The sequence below is a fragment of the Penicillium coprophilum genome (genome assembly GCF_028826855.1).
Source record: "Penicillium coprophilum strain IBT 35676 chromosome Unknown utg000002l_segment0_segment0, whole genome shotgun sequence".
NCBI classification, from domain to species: domain Eukaryota; kingdom Fungi; phylum Ascomycota; class Eurotiomycetes; order Eurotiales; family Aspergillaceae; genus Penicillium; species Penicillium coprophilum.
The window spans coordinates 1,795,866-1,817,157 of record NW_026622721.1 but is presented as its reverse complement, the minus strand read 5'-3'; the positions used below and the strand labels follow the sequence as shown (position 1 = coordinate 1,817,157).

The window sequence follows — 21,292 nt, the reverse complement described above, 5'->3', positions numbered from 1 at the left end:
TTGAAATTGGGGGGACTTTTTTTTTTCCCTAAGTTGCTTTTTTTTTTTTTTTTTTTCCTTTCGTGTCACGGGAAAAGGGTGAAAGAAAGTGACTCGAAAGGAAAAAGGGGGGAAATACTCCGGGGGGGGTCTCCTTTTGTACACTTTATAAGCCCGGGTTCTATGAGACTTATACTTGGTATACTTGGTATACTTGGTATGCTTGGTATTAATGGGATTATAGGTGCTGTAGGTGTATAGGTGTTATATAGATGGTATCCTTGATTTATTTCCCTTACAGAACTTCCAAGACCAGGGAAAAGAGAAATGGATCACAGCGCTTATCCGACGGCGGTTAACCGTTGATATTTATAGGATTTATAGGAGTCGAGTATGGGAGATACCATGTCTCTTGGCAGTTAAGTGACATTGGATTTATGATTAATATTTGAAATGTAAGATATAATATAAATCTATCTATCTAAAGCTCCAAGTATCTCAATATCTTGAATAAATACGGCTGTGTTAATCAAGAGCTGTACAGACCGTGTATCGAGACTAGCCGTCTAGACTCCATCACTCTGCGGGTTGCCCCATTCAATCCAGACCACAGCTTCTTCCTCCCTTTTTGTCTCCCACACTCTTCTTCTCTAACATCCTTACATCATTACTTCAAATTAATTCAAAATGGTCGTCGCTACCATCAAGTACGCTATTCCATCTCTCTTCATCCCCTTGCCGAGGCCAATACCCAGATCTCATGGCTAACCCCAATCCAGGTGTGTCGTGGTGGGGGACGGTGCAGTAGGAAAGACCTGTCTGCTCATCTCATACACAACGAACAAGTTCCCTTCGGAATATGTCCCCACTGTCTTTGACAACTACGCCGTGACCGTGATGTAAGTGATCCTTCGCCGAACCGCCCCTCCCAGAGACAAAAAAAAAATATTATACGTTAGTCCAGGCTCAAAGAAACACTGCTAATCGATCGCTCTCCTCCAGGATCGGTGATGAGCCCTACACCCTTGGACTATTTGATACCGCCGGTCAAGAGGATTATGACCGACTGCGCCCGCTCTCCTACCCGCAGACTGACGTGTTCTTGGTCTGCTTCTCCGTCACCTCACCTGCTTCATTCGAGAACGTCCGCGAAAAGTGGTTCCCCGAAGTCCACCACCACTGCCCCGGTGTTCCCTGCCTGATAGTCGGCACCCAAACCGATTTGCGCGACGACGCCGGAGTGCGGGATAAGCTCGCCCGCCAGAAAATGTCGCCCATCCGCAAGGAAGACGGTGACCGGATGGCCAAGGAACTAGGCGCTGTCAAATACGTCGAGTGTTCTGCCCTCACACAGTATAAGCTGAAGGATGTCTTTGACGAGGTACACCGAATCCTCCATTTTTGCTGCCCAATATCTCCACACCGCCACTGACCCGCTCTACTTTTTAGGCTATTGTCGCGGCACTCGAACCTGCGCCCAAGAAGAAGTCAAGGGGTTGCCGCTTGCTGTGAACTTATCACGGCGTATCCAACGGGTCCGAGTGCGACGGATATGTTGCACCTGGGTTGATGCCTGGTTGACGCGCGCCTCGAAGCAGCTACGATGGAATGAACCTGTTTATTTCTCTTTTTCTACTCTTTCACGTTCTACTGGGCGGCAAATATTTCTGGCTGGACTGGCTTTCTGGGATATCCGAATTCAGCGACAAAAAAAAGGAGGGTGTGGTCTTGTATTATGGTTAGCGATGCTATCTTGAAGCGTTCCATATCTACGTTTTCCAGTTGAAAATGGCTTCTGTGCTTTTTTTTCATCCCCTTTTCTTCTATTTGTCTCTGTTCGCATATCCTGGTTCAATGCTCTAGCCTCTCTAATTTGCCTTGTCCCTTTTCTGCTCCTTTTCTTGCTTCGCCTGGCTGCGTCTGCCCGTCTTCAACCTGGTCTGGACCCTTTGGTACTCGTCTATTCTCACCTTTCACTTTTCCCCCGATCCTCATTCCTCTCCTTTACGAACTACAGCGCAATTTTGACCTTCTCCCCCTTTTTTTCGCGTTGGCTATCCTCTCCGCATCTTACCTATTACCTTCTCCGCACCCGACGCTTTCACCTCTTTTGATCGTCTCTCTCGGCGTTGGACGTCAGGGCGTGTTTTGGGCTGTTTTCGTCACTCCCCCCATATCCCCTATATGCCCCTGTGTTTTTGTCCTGATATTTATTTACTCCAGCTTTGCGGCCACCCGGACTTTGAATTTGAGCTTGCTGTACCGTTCCCTTGCAGATCCGGCTTCTCTGCGTCTTTTTCGCCTGTGAAATCGCCCTTCCAATCTGATCTAACCATCGCCACTACTCTCTATGCGCGCGGTCTTGATACAAGCATCTCTGTTCATGTTCTGCGTTCAGTCTTGCGATTTATGTCTCACTTCAGGGCAACGCTATTTCTCTTAGAAAGTCGCAGATAGTGGACACCAATTCAACCAGTTCTATGAAGTCATTTGCTGAGGTCTACAGTTCTGATATAACACCTCCAGGGGCTGGGTGAGCATCTCTAGGTTTCAACTGTGTCATGAGATCACTCCAGTTTACACAGCATCTGAAAACCATTCGATTTATACAATATCATTCATTCTTCGCTTCATTCAACATGTATCTCGTAGACTTATCCAAAATAGCTCAAAGCTCATCCTTGGTCTCCTTCTCAGCTTCCTGCTCCATCCACCCATACCATCCACCAAGCTCCTCATCAACACCAGACTTGACAATACTGGTGATAATCTCAAAGGCAACCTGCGCCGCCGCAAGAGCAGTGGTCTCTCCCTTATTATCATAAGCCGGCGAAACCTCCACGATATCCGCCCCAACAATATTCAACTTCTCCAACCCACGCAGAATCCGAATAAACTCACGAGTAGTCCAACCACCAGGCTCAGGCGTGCCCGTTCCCGGTGCCGTGGACGGATCCAACACATCGATATCAACAGAAAGATAAACCGGCTGCTCAGGATCAAGTCCCGTCCGCGCAATAATTGTCTCAACAATTCCCATAGGTCCAAGCTCATCAATATCATCCGCATGAACCCGAATGAATCCCTGCTCAGGCCCAGGGTTCGTATAATCCCCCGCATCAACGCCAGTAAGTCGCGTCCGCAGTCCCGCATGCGCAGATGTAGAATTGCAAATCAGTCCCTCCCGACTCGCCTTGTGGAAGAACGACCCGTGGTTAAACTGTGTCTGCTCGGACTGCCAGTACGCGCTGTATCGAACAGGGTTCCATGTGTCCAGATGCGCGTCAAAGTGTACGACCGTTATCGGCTTCTGGTAGATCTGGTGCAGAGCGCGCAGCGCGGGCAGCGCAATGCTGTGGTCTCCACCAAGCGTGACGAGCTTGGGGTGCTTGGCGCCGATCCCGCTAGCCTTGGGGGCTTTGTTCACAATGCTGCGAGACCCAAGCTCCAGGAACGCTTCGTACATCTGGCGCTCGGCGAGCCCGTTGTCGAACGGTGTGATGGGGATGTCGCCGCAGTCGGTGATCTTAGCCCAGGATTGGTATGGGTTGATCCCGGCGCGCGTGTTGTAGCTTGTTGCGGCCATTTGGCGTGCGCTCGCGGCGCGGATTGCGCGTGGTCCGAAACGGGCACCTGCGGGTGTTTGTTAGTAAGTGCGCTTCCTAGATTTGATTGTATGTTGCGTCCGTGGCAGGTGATAGGATTAGGAGGGGTTGCTTTCTTACCTGGTCGGTAGCTGACGGCTGTATCGAATGGCGCGCCAATAATGGCAATGTCGTAGTGCTCATCGGGCTCGATCAGACACTTGACGGGCTTTAGGTGGGCGAAGCTGGCAATGCCGGAGAAGGACCACTGGATAGTCACATATTAGGGATCTTCAAGTTCATCACCTGGATACTGTAGTATCATCTTACCTCCTGATCCCACTTCTTGAGTAGTTCCGCCCGCTCATGTTCGGGCACTACCTCGCCGTTATCGTGGTGCGCGCAGGAGGCCGCGGAGCCGGCCAAAGCCAGTGTAAGGAAGGTTTTCCAAGTAGGCATGGCTAGAGTGATTGGAATGAAGGAGAAGAGAGATTGGAAATGAAGATATTTTATTCTACATATTGTCTCGTCAAGTTTCCTGAAGTAGCAGTGTTGTAAAGGGAAAGACGAGCAGATAAGGTGTGCCCGTCGTGCAGACTTTCCCTTCTTGGCTTTGGCCCGCTTTTCGGTTTTCTTTCCTTTGACACTCTCTGATAGCTTTTATACAACGCTTTTGACGATGCAATGCGGCGAGTTGTTGTAACTGGTCTTGGGGCGGTAACACCGCTAGGTGTAGGTGCGTTGTGTGTTCTATTCTTTTTAAATTCCCCCTTTTCGTTTTTTTCCTGGTTTGATAGCTCAACGGACGACCTCAAGAGCTCCTCTGAGAATGTTATCGGGTACTATCCATGTAATTCCGCAATCCTGGGACTCTATCTGTCAGAAAGGCCATCCCTGCCTTACTTTCCTCATTTCTGATTATCCTGGAGCTTCTGTGTGATATCCAATATCCCCGGACTCCGGGCTCTCGAGCTCCCTGTACGTCCCCACTTCCCCCTCCGGAATGGGAAGGTTGCGACAGCCAATGACGAAGGGCATGCGGATTAGTGGACACCTGTAGATAAGAGACAGTACCCGTCGTATACACACGGCGTTTTACTATACGCGTTCGATTGTACTTTGGTGTTTGGAATCTGTGGATGCTACCGTGACTAACACCTTGCTTGGCTGCAGGAATTCGGCGTACATGGAAACGTTTACTAGATGGCCATTGCGGCGTTGTTAACGTGAAGGACCGCGATGAACGTTTTGCTGAGCAGCCCTGTCAGGTTGCTGCTGTTGTGCCACAGGGCAGTCGTGAGGATGGGGGTTGGACTGCCTCGGAATGGTTGAATCGGGGTGTAAGTAACTTTTTTCGACTAACTTCGCTTGGCGAATTGTATTATATCTGCAATGCTGACACTTTGAGTCAGGAGGAGCGGAAGATGGCCAAATTTGCGCAGTATGCCATGGCAGCGACAGAAGAGGCGCTTCAAGATGCGAGCTGGAAGCCGGAGTTTTTTGATCAGAGGGAGGCGACAGTATGTGTGGGGATATGTGCTGGTTTGGCAGCTTTACTTACCATTTTGATAGGGAGTCTGCCTGGGATCAGGCATCGGAAATTTTGATGAAATTTACAACACGGTTATAGCTTACGACAGAGGGGTGGGATTCTTCTATCGTACATAGTCTGGAAAGCCTACAACTAACTCGTTCCACAGGGCTACAAGAAGGTCAATCCACTGTTCGTGCCAAAGCTGCTGATAAACCTTGGCGCTGGGCATATTTCCATGAAGTACGGGCTCATGGGTCCGAGTCATTCCGCGACGACGGCTTGTACAACTGGCGCTCATTCTATTGGCGATGCAGCTCGATTCATTGCCTGCGGTGATGCTGATGTGATGGTTGCCGGTGGTGCCGAGTCATGTATCCATCCTTTAGCCATAGGCGGCTTTGCGCGCGCAAGAAGTCTAGCGACGGGGTTTAACGATAACCCAGAGAAGGCTTCACGTCCGTTCGATGCCGACCGTGCAGGCTTTGTGGTCGGTGAAGGAGCAGCTGTGATGATTCTTGAGGTATGTGTACTACCTCGTATTCATATACAACAACCTGACGTTAATGTCCGAACCATAGGAGTTAGAGCATGCTCTCGCAAGAGGGGCACGAATCTATGCAGAAGTCAAAGGATATGGGTGCTCCAGCGATGCACACCATATGACCTCGCCCAAGGAAAATGGCGAAGGTGCATTTATGGCTATGAAAAAGGCGCTTAAACAAGCCCAGTTACGCCCTTCTGCGGTTGACTATGTCAATGCACATGCAACTTCGACCATTGTCGGCGATGCTGCTGAAAACGCTGCTATAAAGGCACTTCTACTTGGCCCTGATGGCAAAGATAAGGCTGCTGATGTGAACGTTAGCAGCACAAAGGGTGCTCTTGGTCATCTGCTTGGCGGTGCTGGTGCTATAGAAGCTTTGATCAGTGTACTTGCAATCCACGAGGTGAGTTGCATATTTGCATTGGACATACTGTGCTAAAGCTTGTGCTAACGAGGAACAGAATACTATGCCCCCTACTATCAATCTAGATCGCTTGGCTGATGGGTTTGATTGCAACTATGCGCCGAAAGATCCCCAGTCACGACAGATTGATGTTGCCTTGACAAATAGCTTTGGCTTTGGGGGTACAAACAGTAGCCTTTGCTTTGCTAATTATTCATGATCTTTGTTTGTATGATATAATATTGTATGATACTTTTGTTGACTATTATGTGGCCAGGAGCTTGGCATGGACTCTAGAAAGAATCGCTGCCTAATCGATCTGATTGACTGGCAATGTACTATTATTTGACGGTTTTGATTCAAAGAATATCGTTCCCCCCACCCATTGATCTTCGTTGACAATAATCTAAAAATGTGATGCTCAAAGCACGATAGAGGCCAAAATGCGGGTTCAATAGATTAATAGATGGCACGTGATTAATCCTACTCCGGAGCCCCAGGCCGACCTTGACTCCGGAGACTGAACTCATTCCTTAATAACCTCCCACTGACGCCATTTCAGAGGCTTTTCGAGTGATAAGAAACCATCCTGTCTCTCGCTATTCTTTCAGTTTGCGCTCACCATGGCGAACAGTGGTGACCCCGGTCGAGGTACACAATGCCTTATTCCTGTTGAAAGCGCCAGAGACTTGGGATACTTTGACATCAAGCTCGGCGCATAATACATTTAGAAGCAATCTAAGCTAACTCCATGTTCATTGGTAGGACCAGGAAGTTTGGTTGACGCTTCCGGGTACACCTTCACAGACAAGGATACCAAACCTGGCAAGATCAAGGTGAAGAAGACGGCCAAGGCATCTACGAAGAAGAAGGCAGACGGTACAGCTCCTTGTACGTGTTTTCAAAGGCATTGATGATAATAACAAGCACATAGAGGCCAAAGACGGTCCTGTCGATACCTCCCCTGCCGCCTCTCCTCTCCCCACCCTTGACAGCAAAGTTGTCTCTGTATTCCCGACCGGCAAGCCGCGCGAGGATGACCTCCTTGAGACCGTAATATGCAAGCATTGCAAGCGACCCACTCTTAAGCAGACCGCAGCGGACCATGTCCGCGGCTGCTTGAAGGCCAAGCAGGAGAAGGCGCGCAAAAAGAAGGAAGCCCGCGACGCGGCCAATCGCCTGAAGGCTGGCGACGATAGAGACGATGACGGCCCCGACAAGGTCGACGGAGACAACCCCAATATGGGTCAGAAAAGCGCCAAAAAGAGCGCTACCAAGGGCACCGACGATGGCAATAAGAAGGGCAAGAAGCGCAAGGCCGATGAGGATGACGGCAAGGAGTCAAAGAAAAAGAAGAAGAAGGACGAGCCCAAGCAAAAGACGGCCAAGCCGAAGGGCCCCGTCGATGTTGAAAAACAGTGTGGTGTTACTCTTCCCAACGGCGCGCAGTGTGCTCGTTCCTTGACCTGCAAGAGCCATTCAATGGGTGCCAAGCGCTCGGTTCCTGGACGGACACTGCCGTATGATATGCTTCTCCAGCAGTACCAGAAGAAGAACCAGGCTCGCCAGCAGAGTAAGCTTACACCTCATCCATTCTCATTATAGATCACGAGAAGACTAACCCGTTCGAATTGCAGAGGCTGCTATTGATGCCAACGCTCCTCTGCAGGAAGACATCGAGAACACAGGTCCTATTGACTCGGATGAGGAAAGAGACGCTGTCATGGCTGCCATTGCCCGTTCTGCACCTCAGCCTCTTGTTCGCCATCCCTTAATCACCACTAAGTCAAAATACCGATACGTCCGCATCAAAGAGCAGATGTCGCATGCCATGGGAGTTCGAAACGGCGGTGGTCTTTTCTCCAACGATGACAGCCAACCCCTTTTCGGTGGCATTCTTTTTTCGACTGTCGCCCCCGATTTAGACTCATCGTCCCTTGACGCCAATGGGGAGGCTGATGTCTCTGCTGGCGGAATGGATGTAGGCAAGAGACCCGGTGTTCCAGGTGGTCGCAAAACTCCGGTCACTTCAGCCGCTTGATTGGCATGTCAATTGATGTCCTTTCATCAGGCGATGATTTATGACGACTCTCTTTTCGTTTGCGGTTGGGTTTGAGCTTTTACTGCCTGTATTGGATATTGGATGCTGGCGTTCATGGGTGCAGGAGGACTACTGACCATTGCACTATTCTTCTTCGATTTCTTCGCATCTTTCTCTTTCTTCGATTTCCCTGGATAGGCCATGGGTACAGGCTGGTTCTGTCTGCTTTGAAAGGTGACGATATGATACCCCGGCTGGCGTGATATGTACATTTGAAGTTTTGAAAGTAGTTGCAATTGAATACTTTCCACCTTATCTAATTCTGAGTGGTACATCTGTAAGCATACATACTCTCTTAAATCATGTAGGACGTTCTTTAAACTCCACTATGCAGATTCACCTAGTACTGAAGGCCGCAGTGACCTCGGTGGGACCTCCCGAGGTCAGCTATTCAGATTACGTTATGTCGGAGCATACGAACCGGTATACCGGAGATTTAGTTTATCCAGCTGTTCAGTAATTTTGAATTAGTAATCCGCGGCCCATACCTCCTACCTACAACCTATAAATTGCTAGTGTGATTCAGAAAGGATCGCATGAGTTTTATTCCTAGGAGGATCTATCGACTATATACAGATATGTACGGGTCCGTAGATAGACCACTATAGCAGATAGTAGTCACGTGCGGGCCTATATAGGTGTGTATAGTTACTAGAGACGTAAGTCTTATATTTGAAATAAGCTTTCGGATCTTATCCTCCCCTACCGAACTAGAACTACTCTCTAGTTTTAATATCTTATAGTCCTACTTATATATTTTCGTAAGTTTAAGCTTTCGCCTAGGGGTTTCTAGGTGAAAAAAGTGAGATTTTTAGCTTCTTCCTCCCCTAGTAACTAGAAAAACGGTCCTCTATTAACTATATTAGTTATAAAGGATTTTTAAGGAGGTTCGTAAAGAGTATAGGGACCTAATTTAGTCTATTTATAATCGAACTAGTATAATTATAAAGAGATAAAAGAAAATCTATATAATATAATAAAAATAGCTTCTTTTAGGCCCTAGGGCCTTTATATATTATTATAGCCCTTTTTTATAGATAAAGGGCTAAAATCTAGTGGTAAATTATTAAGGAATTAAGTAAAAGAGAGAAGTAAGAGAAGTAGTAAGGGGTATAATAACTATTAGTGGATAAAAAGTAGTTCTTTAAGATATAAAAATAGCGATTTTAGTCTAGAGATTATCTCTAAGAGCCTCCCCTAGCTATAAGAATAGCCTTAGATCTATCCTATAGTAGTGGCCTACCTATTAATTTTTCTTACCCCTTTTCTTAGTTACTTATAACCTTACTCCCTTTTTTATCCTTCTATACTTCTAATTCTATTACTATAAGCCTAATTTTATCTATAAAGATAGTGAAAAGTAGTATATATATCCTTTTAAGGCCCCTAGATACTTTTATAGGGTCCTTTTTATAGGATTCTAGGTCTTATAGGTCTATTTACTAACGTTTTAGTGTAAAGAAGAACCTACTATTCCTATCTCTAGATATAGCCTATTGTTACGCACTAACTAACTGGTCACGGTTAGGTTGGATGGTTCAGGGTATAGTTACCTTATTACGCCTCGGGTTTTCTAACGTCAACGATACGTCTGTCGTCACTGAGCTGTTGCCTTATCCGCAGGCCTTACTGTAGCCTAAGTCCCTAGGAGTCGTGTCGAGGAATCGATGCTAGGTAGAGCGCCGAGTAGATCTATACTGGGGTATTGGTCTAACTCGTAGTGTTGTCAAGTTATATCTTTAGTCAAGAGTCTCGTGTTTCTTAAAAGTATACATAAGTAACAATATAGGATTAAAGACAAAGAACTAAACTAAGTATATAAATAAACGTCCTTATATATCCTCCTATCTTCCTAGGAGTAGTTAGGTAGATAGTAGCTTGGTAGATTTGTCTTGGCGGAATCTATCGTTCTACCGTCGACCTATCTACTACCTATATAATCACGTGATACGATTTCTGGTTTACCGGGGTATCCTTTACACATGATCTAGGTTGATTGGCTCTCGATAGCCTATAATGCTGGTAGGGTAGTTTAGGTCGCTGGGTGCCTAATAGGTCTGTAATATCACCTCCTCCTTTCTAGGAGTTTCGTCCTCGAAGCTTATAAATCCGTGGTCCCCCTCTTTCTTCGGTGAGTCAGGTTTCCTATCCTTCCTATCCCGTTATACCTAAACGTAAGGCTAATTCTATCTTGGAAAGTACTCCTAAGCTTCCTCGTGATTCTTTAGTTACTTATTATATATAAGCAGACTATATTAAGGTGAATAGTTTTGTGACTACTATTCCTTATGGTCACTACCTTGGTTTAGGTATATCTTACGTAATAGATCGTTCTTATTGTTATTCTAAGTGTGCTACCTATATATAGGTAGGTAGGTTATATAAATAAGACTTCTACACTTCTTGTGAGTAGGATCTATTACGTGATACCGAAAATAAACTTTCCGTTAATATTGAAAAGAATAAAAGTGAGCTCGATTTACTAGAGCCCGAGTTATCTACGCTATAATCTTATCTTGCGGAGTTACACCAAAAATTGCTAAATAAACAAAAACAATATTAAGAGGCTATATCGCGTTAGCGATAGTTAAGAAAATAAATAGCTTTCTTAAAACAAAAGGGTTTTAAAATGTTAGAGTATGATACTAAGCTTCTTTAAATTCTCGATAAAAAATATTTATCCCCTAAGTAGCCTTCCTCCTCTACTCTTGATCTAGAGTAGTTAGCCACTACTACCGATTATCCTGACTTCGATTAGATATTATCGGAGATTATTGGTCTCCCTTCTTCTTTCTAGGATTCCGAGTCTTCCTTACCTCTCGTAGTTCCGGAGTTCGCTTTACCTTCTAGTAGTATTGTTGAACGAGCTAATAGTAGCCCCTTAAATTCGCGATAGGTTCCTATATATTTTCTAAGGTAGGGTAACCTTTCTATTATACTAGTAATTGTTGCTAACTATTATACTATCGGTCTGCTAGGATACGTTTAACTTTGTACTCTTCTTCGGTTTCTATATCGAGTTCTATATCGGTAGCGATTTTGGTATCGTTTAATATAGGTTCAAGTAATAAGATATAAAATACTAGGTAAAGTCTTTTTATGCTATATAGGAGTTTTAATCGATAGTTAACTTATCCTATTTTTTCGTCGATTTTAAAGGGTCCTAATCGTAGATAGTTGAGTTTATCGCTTGGTTGTTTTATCTTAATGTTTTGTTGTAGTAGGTAGACTTTTTCCCCCTTTTTTAGGTCTAGCCCTCCTTTATACTGATTGTTATAGTACTTCTTTATTTAGAGGTTAACGAAATCGATATCCTAGGATAGCTATAGATAGAGCTATTTAAGCTTAGTGGCTTTGAGTCTTACTAATTCGGCTATAGCTACCTATCCTCGCGGGGTTCTAATCACCCTTAGGTAGTACCCAAAATTTGCGTAAAATAGTGATTTATTAGTTATTATATATATAGTGTTATTGTATACTAATTACGCTATTAGTAATAGTCCTACCTAATTATCTTGTTAGTAGTTTATATAGTGTCTTAGGTACTGCTTTAGTGTTTAGTTCACTCTCTCTATTTATCTATTGGTTTGTGGGTAATAGGCTATTAATATTCTTAATTTAATACCTAGTTAATCCGTAAAGGATTGCTATATATTAGAGGTAAATAATTTATCTCGGTCCGATATAATTTTGGTTAGTAGTCCGTGGTTAGCGACTATATATCGCAAGACAATATTAGCTATTCTGTCGGTGGTGATAGTTTCCGTTATTAGAATCATATAGGTATACTTCGTTAGCCTATTAACTATAACTATAATTATATTATATCTGTTAGAGATTAGTAACTTTATAATAAAGTCTATTGTAATCTAATCCTATGGTTCTGTAGGAGTCTCGGATAGTTATATTTCTCTATATAGTATATATTATACTAGCTTATTCCTTTAGTATATATCGTAATTCTTGATATAGAATCTAACTTTTCGATATATATTTAGAAAATAATAGTTTTGTGAAATATATTCGATAGTCTTTTCTACCCCTATATATCCGTGAGTAGGGTTGTTATGGTGTTTCTAGATCACTTCTTTCCTTATATTCGAGGGTATATAGATCAGTCTATATATCAGGATGGTTCCTTCCTGATTTCTGACTAGTTTACCGTTATCTCTGGCTAATTCTTAGATTTGGTCTTTTTCTACTTCTTACTTGATCCTCTAGATTAGTTTATTATCTTGTAGTTCTAGCGTGGTGGCTAGTATTTATCGATTATATAAGATTATTCTATCTAAATTTTGTTTTAGGATAGCGGGTTCCGTTACTTTGGTTCCTAACTCGTAATCTAGTTATCTACTAAGAGCGTCTACTTAGCTATTCTCTATTCCTTTACAATATTCGATTTTAAAATTATATTGTACTAGGGTTTCAGCCTATTATACTTATTGTTAGGTAAGCACTTTTATCATAGTGAAGAATATAAGGTTCTTATAGTCTAACCTAACTACCACTATATATTTTACTCCTTCGAGGTATACTCTCTAGACTTAGAAAGCTAAGACTATAGCTAAGAGTTCCTTATTATATATATCGTAGTTAAGCTCTACTAGGATTATTTTTCTAGACTAGAATACCACTAGTCGGTATTTCCTATTTGTCCCTGGCTGGGTAAGTCTTGCTCCTAGGGCGTAGTCTAATACGTCTGTTTCTATAATAATAGGTTATTTATAGTTAAATATAGCGACGATAGTTCCTTAAGTAAATAGCTTTTTGAGCTTATTAAAAGATTGCTCTACTTATTTGTCCTATAAAAAGGACTATTCCTTCTTAGTTAGCCGATATAGCCCTATAGCCGTTTTAGTGTATCTATCGATGATTTTCCTATAATAGTTAGCTAGTCTAAGGAATTATTGTACTTCCTTAACGTTTTTGGGTATTGGCTAATCTATAATACTTTTGACCTTATCTTCCTCTATTCCTAGTCTATCGGGACTAATACAATATCTAAGGAACGTGGTTTCTTGTGTATAAAACTCGTATTTCTTAAGTTTAAGGGTGACTTCCGCTTCCCTTAGCTTCTGTAGTACCTTCTTATTGTGCTGCACATGTTCCTCTATGGTCTTAAAGATGAATCGCTGAAACGTAGTGGGTACGTTGGTGAGGCTAAATAGTATCACTCGGTACTCGTAGTGTCTGAACTTAGTTCTAAATACTGTCTTCTATTTGTGTCCTGGCTTGATCCTAATACAATAGTAAGTATTAGTGATATTGTACTTTATAAAGTATTTTACTCCTCCGATCCTACCCTATATCTTGTGAATAAGTGGTAGTAGGTGTTGGTCCTTAATAGTGATCGAATTTAAATATCGATAGTCCACACAAAGTTGTAACTACCTATCTTTCTTAGGTACGAAAATAATTAGGTATCCGGCCGGTGATTTCGAGGCTCAGATATAACCTTTCTTTAGGTTATTATCGATATATTCCTTAAGTATATCGGATTCTTTCTACAATAATTGATAGATAGGCTTAAAGGTTGGTTCGGAGCCTTCTATAATATTAATCTTATGGTCAAATGGACTATGCTTAGGTAGTTTACCCTCCTCTAGTAGGGTAAATATATCTTGGTAATCCTTATACTCTTCTAGAATCCAGGGTTCGCTATCGGTCGTGTATAGCTTCTCGCTCTTAACAAGTATATATTCCGACAATTCTTAGTTAGATATATCTAGTACTTATTTAATGGCTATAGGGGTTTTGTCCTATCTTATTGTAGGTCGTTTCCTAATTCGTGATCGATCGTAGGGTCCCCGTTCGATATACCTATATCTATTAAATTTAATGGTTTCCTTCTACTAGTTAATACTAGGGTTATACCTTTAAAGCCATAGTATACCAAGAACGATATTGTAGTTCCTAATAGCTAGAATATTAAATTTAATATTCTCTAGGTACTAGTTAATATTTATATAGAGTGTTATAGTTTCTTTGGTTACTCCTCCTAAGAGTATTTCTCTATCTAGTCCGCTAACTAGGATTATATAAGGTAATCCTTAGGTTTAAATTCTTTATTCTTCCTAGAATATTGGGCTTATAAAGTTGTTCGTTGCTCCTAAATCAATAAGTGTCTAGGCTTTTCCGGTAGGCAACTCTATATAAAGTTTAATATAAGTTCCCGATATTATCGCGGCGAGGTGTTCGGTTAGCTAGTTCTAATAATCATATATTTATCGCCTATTGTGCTAAATTCCTTAGTATTCCTTTCGCTATTATGGTTTCTTCATCCACACTAGTGGCCTTAGTTCGATACCTAGATCTAACTTGCCGGACCTATAAATTGTGTATAGTTCGTCATAGTATATCACACTAGCTATCCTACTATACTCTAGGTATTATGTATATCCTTTATACGCGTAAGCGGAATCGTTATAAGGGTATCCTATTAGATTATTTCTATTTATAATATTAAGTATCCTTCCTTCTAACGCGTCGACCTAACTCTATTCTTAGAGGCAGTCCTAAAGCTCTATCTTGGCTCCCTTATAGTTCTATCTATAGTCGTACTTAGGTATTCCTTCTTCTAAGTCTTCGAGTCCCTTAATTAGGATCGCTCGGTTCGTTCTTAGCGGTGTGTTAGGCTCTACGCTCTAATTAGCCCCTTAGGAGGTCTCTAGGTTCTCCTGGTTTCCTAGGGACATGACTAGCGTCCCTAGGTGACCCACTTCTTACTCCTAGAAGTCGTTGCCTATTTCCTAGGAGTCGCTAGCTCCTAGGTTTATATACTAGGTCTATCCTTGACTTTCTATCGTATCCCACTCGATTTCTAGGAATTCCGCTTATAGCCCTTCGGTTAACCCTTTAATATATAGGTTACCGGCTAATATCTCTTCTAGGCTTAGGTTATTCTATCTTACCAAGAGATCTTCTAATAACTCGCTAATTAGGTATTCGTTTTCTTATATCGTATATAGTTCTTCGCGTGGTATCTATTCTTATATCGTATATAGTTCTTCACGTAGAGCCTAGTACCTAGGCCGTGGTCTATTAGGCCTCTTATTCTTATATTCTCGAATATAGTGTCCTAGTTTCCTATATATAAAACAAAGGTTTTTCTATCAACACTCTTTCTACTTATCTTAAGTAGTGTCTAACTCTATCGGCTTTAGGCTATATAGATTATTATCACATAGTACTTTCTTGTAGCGCCTATACTATCGGAATCGATTAAATCTATATAATTTACCCTTCTTCCACTACTCTATTTCTCGTCGCTTATATTATCTCTTGTTAATATAGTTATCGATCTTAATAGCGATAGCGATAAGTTAATCTAAAGTATTAGGTCTATCGATTTATACTAGTTTGTCCTTAACTTCTAGCTTTAACCCTACTTCGAAGTATAGAATATACACTCAATCGGGTAAGTCTAAGTAGGATATAATCTACTAGAATTCGGATATATAGACCAACGCGCTGCCCTACTATTTAATCTTCTATAGTCTTCTTTTAGCGGTTCGTTAGGCGTCGATATCTCTAAACGTTCGTTCTAGGTGTTATCTAAAGCTAGTATAGCTCTTAAAGATAGAAGTGGTAGTAAATAACTATTCTTCTGGCACCTTCTTATAATAATCTTATATATATAGCTCGAGCTAGTTCTAGGCTTATCCGCGTAGGTAAGTGGATACAAAAATCACCTTACTAGCTTCGCTAGGTAACTTATCTCGGTTTATATCTAAGTGTATATCTATCTATATAAGGAATCCTCGAAGCTTAGATTAGGTTCCTTTAAAGTATTCTACCTTAGGGAGTCGTAGTATACCGGCCGCGCTAGTAGGTGTAGAGCCGATTACCTATTACTTAAGTTATTCGAGGAAGTCGTCGACTTATCCGAACTTACTACTATTATTTACGTCGTGATCGTTGATGGCCTATATAGCTTTTTCCAGGTTACGTCGTAGGTTAGCTAGTTGCTTTTCCTACCTCGCAATAGTCTTATCTCTCTTATTATTAGAGTCCGGTTCCTCTTTCTTAGGTTGCTAGACCGGAGCCTATATTACTCTCTTTTCGATTTGAGATATATTGTCGTTTGTTTAGACTCGAGACTAAGATCGAGATAGTCTTTAATATATTACGCACTAACTAACTAGTCATAGTTAGGTTAGATAGTTTAGGGTATAGTTACCTTATTACGCCTCGGGTTTTCTAACGTTAACGATATATCTATTATCACTAAGCTATTACCTTATCCGTAGGCCTTACTATAGCCTAAGTCCCTAGGAGTCATATCGAGGAATCGATGCCAGGTAGAGCGCCGAGTAGATCTATACCGGGGTATTAGTCTAACTTATAGTGTTATCAAGTTATATCTTTAGTCAAGAGTCTTATATTTCTTAAAAGTATATATAAGTAATAATGTAGGATTAAAGACGAAGAACTAAACTAAGTATATAAATGAACGTCCTTATATATCCTCCTATCTTCCTAGGAGTAGTTAGGTAGATAGTAGCTTAGTAGATTTATCTTAGCGGAATCTATCGTTCTACCGTCGACCTATCTACTACCTATATAATCATATGACACGATTTCTGGTTTGCTAGGGTATCCTTTACACATGATCTAGGTTGATTGGCTCTCGATGGCCTATAATGCTGGTGGGGTAGTTTGGGTCGCTGGGTGCCTGATAGGTCCGTAACACCTATTTCTTTAATAAATTCTTATCTAAGCCTTTCCTAGAGGAGTATCGATTTATAGCTAGCTTTAAGTATATCTACTTCTAGGCCTATTTTAGTCTATCTAACCCCTATTCCTCTAATAATAATAATACTAAAGAGGGTTATATATTCTCTAAGGCCCTAAAGGGGTTAATCTATTTAGGGTTCTATAGATCTAATTTCTATATATAGGGTAATCTCCTTCTACTTAAGTTATTCCTAGATTTAGTAGAGTATATAGCTTTACCCCTACCCCTTAGAGACTATATAGCTACTACTAGAGCTATACTAGGTAATAATAGAGATAGGGGTAATAGCGATAATAATATTACTATTATTCCTAGGCCTATTCCTACTACTACCCTAGTTACCCTAGCCCCTATTCCTAACCCTACTACTATCGCTACTCCTATTCTAGCCCTTATAGCCCTATTTCTAGCTCTTATTCCTACCCCTACTACTACTACTACTACTATTCTAGCCCCTATATCTCTCCCTATCTCTATTCCTAGTGGTTTTTTATAGCTATAAGGCCCCTACTACTATTATATATAACCCCTATATCTATAGTAATAGCCTATTTAACTCCTACTATATTACCTTCCTAGCTAGTACTAGGTTCTAGTAGGGCCTTATATATATCTACTACTAGTATAGTAGTATAGCTAATAAATATACCTTCTATAAGTATAGTTCCTTTCCTATATAGGTCTATTTAGTACTAATTAATTATATAGGTACTACTAGTAACTTTACCTATCTCTCCCTATAGCTATACTAGCTTATAAAGTATTATTAGCCTTTAAGCTTATATTTATAGGACCCTATAATATAGGCTTTAGCCCCCCTAAAGGGTACTATCTATACTCCTACTAAGAAAGGGCCTATTAAGACCTTTATAAAGTTAACTATACTTAGAAAAGCTACTACTATTCCTATTATAGCCCCTACTACTACTACTCCTACTCTATAAACCCCTATTAAGAAGTATTAGGCTCCTACTAGCGATAAGGGTACCTAGAAGAGTAAGAGATATAAGGATATAAAAGGTAAGGACTATACTAGTACTAAGGTAAAGAACCTCCCCTCTATTCCTATATAAACCTCTATAGCTCCCTAGTTAGGCCCTATATATAATTAAGAGCTATATACTAGCCCCCTAGAGTAGCTATATATATATAAAATAGCTAATTAGGCCTTAGCTACTAATATATATAAATAGGTCTATAAAGTATATAACTAGGTCTAGTATAATCTTAAAACCCTCTATAAGACTATAGATAATCTAGAGTAGGATATTCTAGCTTCCTTTAGCGGTAATAGAGATAACTCCCTATTAAGTAAGAGCTCTATAGATATCTTAAATAAGAAAAAGTAAGATCCCTTAGGGTTTTCGCTAGGTATTCTTAGGTATAGGTAGTTTTATAGGCCTATTTAGGCCCTTTTTCTTAAATTCTTTCTCTTTTTACTATAAGGGAGGGGTAGTAAGGCCCCTCTTTCTTATATATATTAGTTCCTTAGAGCTTACCTTTCTAGCGCTCCTATATTAGCCCTATTAGGTCTAATTTAAATTATATTAAGCTCTTTCTTTTATTACTTATCTTATAGCTTCTAATAGTAGTAGGATTATAACTATAAATAGGTATACTAATTAGGCTAAACCTATAGGTTCTTAATAAGTATCCTCTACTAATTTATAACCTAAGGATATTACTAATATAGTATTATCCTTAGATTCGTAGTTATTTATATCTAAATTCTACTTATCTATACCTAGTAGGCCTAATATAGGTATATCTATACTATTATTTTACTATTTTTACTTCTAAACTTATATCTATATTTTAGCTATTAGTTATTTAGTAATAGTTTCCCCCTTATAAATTCTTACTAAGCGCCTAAGCGCTTAAATTCTTACTATTCCTTCTTTATAAAAGTTAAAAGATCTATATAGGTAGGTAGTAGAGACTTAATCTTATCTAGGACTTAGCGGAGTTCTTCTAGATAGTTAATTTTAGCGCTAGCCTAGTAGAGTATAGATCTTCTAGTAGGTAAAGCCTATATTTAGGGGTTTTCGCCGATATTTATATCTAGTAATCTTACTCTATTAATAAGGTTCCTAAGGACTTATCCTTATAGTTTAGCTAAGGTATAAGTACTAAGTAGGTAGCTCTATATAACCTTATATAGCCTAAACTATATATTTTCGAACTTCTTCTTTATTTTATTTTAGATTAGTACCTAGTCTCCTACTTAGAAACTTATTTTAGTGACTATAGTATCCTAAATTTACTATTTCTTAATAGTATAGATAAGTAATAGTTTATTTACCCTTAATTAGGTATCTACTAGCTATTATATTTATTTATTATAGTCTATTTAGATAGATAGGCCTATATTACCCTTACTATTAGATAGGATTTAAGGGTTAGTTCTATAAACTAAGAAGTATAGGCTCTATTTAGAGATACTATACTCCTATATATATATAGCGAAGACTACCTAGGTTAGGTATTTATCCTATAGCTATATAGGTTTCCCTATTAAGTATTTTATAAGTATATAACCTACTAAGCTATTAAAGTTTTCTACCTTCCTATTAGTTTATAGGTAGTATAGTATAGTAGTATAGTATTATACCTTAATTATATTTATAAAGTAGTATATAGCTCTAGATAGGAGATTAGGCCTATTATTAGAGATAAGTTCTATAAAAGCTCTATAGTAGGTATAGAGGTCCTAGTATAAAAATTCTACTAATACTTCTTTAGTAGTATCTAGGACTACTTATATAACTAGCTATCCTATAGTATAGTTAATAGTAGTAATAATCTATCTATTCCTATTTAGGGTAGTTAGTAATCGACTAATTAGGTTAATTCCCTATTACTTAAAGGGTCTTTAGCCCTTTATAACTATATATTAAGCTCTTTCTTATTCTAGGCCCTTCCTAGATCCTTATAAGACCTAATAGTTTAGGTAGGTCTTTATAGCTTCTTTAATATCTACTTAGAGTATTAGCTACTATTCTCGTAGTTAGATTACACTATATAAGCTAGGGAATCTAAGGTAGCTAAACTCCCTATAGGTATTCTATACTAATTCCTCCTAAAATAGGGGTTTAAGGTATAGTAATATCTCGCTATCTTTATATATAAAGACTAGTTAGTAGTTAATCTCTAGAGGGGCCCTTCTATCGATTTAGGCCTCCTAGAAACTTAGGTATATAGTAAATTTCTTTATAGCCTAAGCGGTTATATAATTATTTAGTTCTATTCTATCTTTAAGGAACTAGATAGTTACTACTAGCTATTTATTTTCTAGGACCCCCTATATATTTCTAATTATTATAAGATAGATATTCTATATAGTCTATTCTTAGCTAATATTTATAGGGGTATCTTAGACTAGGTCTAGTTATTAGCTAATTATATCTATAATAATATTTTTAGAGTCTTTCTAATAGTAGATAGCTAGTTAATATTCTTAGAATTCTATAATCTAATATATAAGGTATTTACTATACTCTTTTATAGTATTTAGGTACTATAGGCTTATATTATTAGTAATAATTATTATTTTAAAGTAGTTACTATTAATATATCGGTCCTATATATAGATCGCTTCCTTAATAGCTAGGAGCTCTTTCTTATATATAGGGTAGTTTAGTTCTACCCTATATAGCTTCTAGCTATTATATATAACTAGATAGAGGACTCCCTTATTATCTTCTTATATAAGGACTATACCTAGTATCTATTTAGAGATATCTATTTCGATTATAAATAGTTTATTCTAATCTAGTTATTTAAGGACTAGCGCTAAGATTAATAGCTCTTTAATCTTCTAGAAGGTACTCTTATAAGCCTCTATCTATATAATTAGATAGAATTATTTCTTATATAGAGTACTATTACTTTCTTTTAGTAGCTTATATAGTAGAATATAGATCTTTATAAAGTCTTTAATAAACCTTTAATAGTATATAGCTAGTCCTATAAACTACTAGATATTATAGATATTCTTAGGTCTTAGCTAGGACTATACTAATCCTACCTTTACTATAAGGGGGTAGATTATCCTATTTCCTATAATATATCTATAGAATTTAAGTTAGTTAGTTATAAACTAGTACTTTATAGGTAATATATAAAGTTTTTATTCCGCTAAGAGAGATAAAGCCTATTCTAGATATATATAGTATTCCTTAAGTAAGGCTAAGAAGATTAGTATATTATCTAAGTAGACTACTATATAGCGGCTAAGTATTAGGTATAATATATTATTAATCACTAATTAGAATATTATAGGGGTATTATAGAGTCTAAATAGTATTATAAGCTATTTATACTTCCCCTATATTATATTAAAAGCTATTTTTTTAATTACGCCCTCCCCTATATAGATCTACTAATACCCTACTATAAGGTCGATCTTTA

At 39.7% G+C, this 21,292-nt stretch overlaps 5 protein-coding genes across 5 annotated transcripts; 3 read left to right on the top strand and 2 right to left on the bottom strand.

Annotated features, from left to right (window-relative positions):
* Positions 1–666: 666 nt before the first annotated feature.
* cdc42 (Rho family GTPase CDC42) lies at positions 667–1,491 on the top strand (the record flags this gene model as incomplete). Its single annotated transcript, XM_056673185.1, has 4 exons — positions 667–686; positions 759–878; positions 982–1,360; positions 1,429–1,491. The coding sequence occupies 4 exons, from the start codon at positions 667–669 to the stop codon at positions 1,489–1,491; spliced, it is 582 nt and encodes a 193-aa protein (XP_056536704.1).
* Positions 1,492–2,647: 1,156 nt separating this feature from the next.
* On the bottom strand, positions 2,648–4,022 carry N7500_002038 (agmatinase; the record flags this gene model as incomplete). Its single annotated transcript, XM_056673184.1, has 3 exons — positions 2,648–3,612; positions 3,705–3,831; positions 3,894–4,022. The coding sequence occupies 3 exons, from the start codon at positions 4,020–4,022 to the stop codon at positions 2,648–2,650; spliced, it is 1,221 nt and encodes a 406-aa protein (XP_056536703.1).
* A 225-nt stretch (positions 4,023–4,247) lies between these two features.
* N7500_002037 (putative beta-ketoacyl synthase (Cem1)) lies at positions 4,248–6,264 on the top strand (the record flags this gene model as incomplete). Its single annotated transcript, XM_056673183.1, has 5 exons — positions 4,248–4,299; positions 4,737–5,083; positions 5,264–5,617; positions 5,676–6,044; positions 6,103–6,264. 5 exons carry the CDS (start codon positions 4,248–4,250, stop codon positions 6,262–6,264), a joined length of 1,284 nt encoding a protein of 427 aa, XP_056536702.1.
* Positions 6,265–6,667: 403 nt separating this feature from the next.
* On the top strand, positions 6,668–8,085 carry N7500_002036 (deubiquitination module subunit SGF73; the record flags this gene model as incomplete). The annotated part of the gene is made up of 4 exons (XM_056673182.1): positions 6,668–6,695; positions 6,852–6,923; positions 6,979–7,617; positions 7,682–8,085. 4 exons carry the CDS (start codon positions 6,668–6,670, stop codon positions 8,083–8,085), a joined length of 1,143 nt encoding a protein of 380 aa, XP_056536701.1.
* Positions 8,086–13,649: 5,564 nt separating this feature from the next.
* Positions 13,650–14,031, bottom strand: N7500_002035 (Retrotransposon polyprotein; the record flags this gene model as incomplete). Its single annotated transcript, XM_056673181.1, has 2 exons — positions 13,650–13,829; positions 14,020–14,031. The coding sequence occupies 2 exons, from the start codon at positions 14,029–14,031 to the stop codon at positions 13,650–13,652; spliced, it is 192 nt and encodes a 63-aa protein (XP_056536700.1).
* Positions 14,032–21,292: the final 7,261 nt, after the last annotated feature.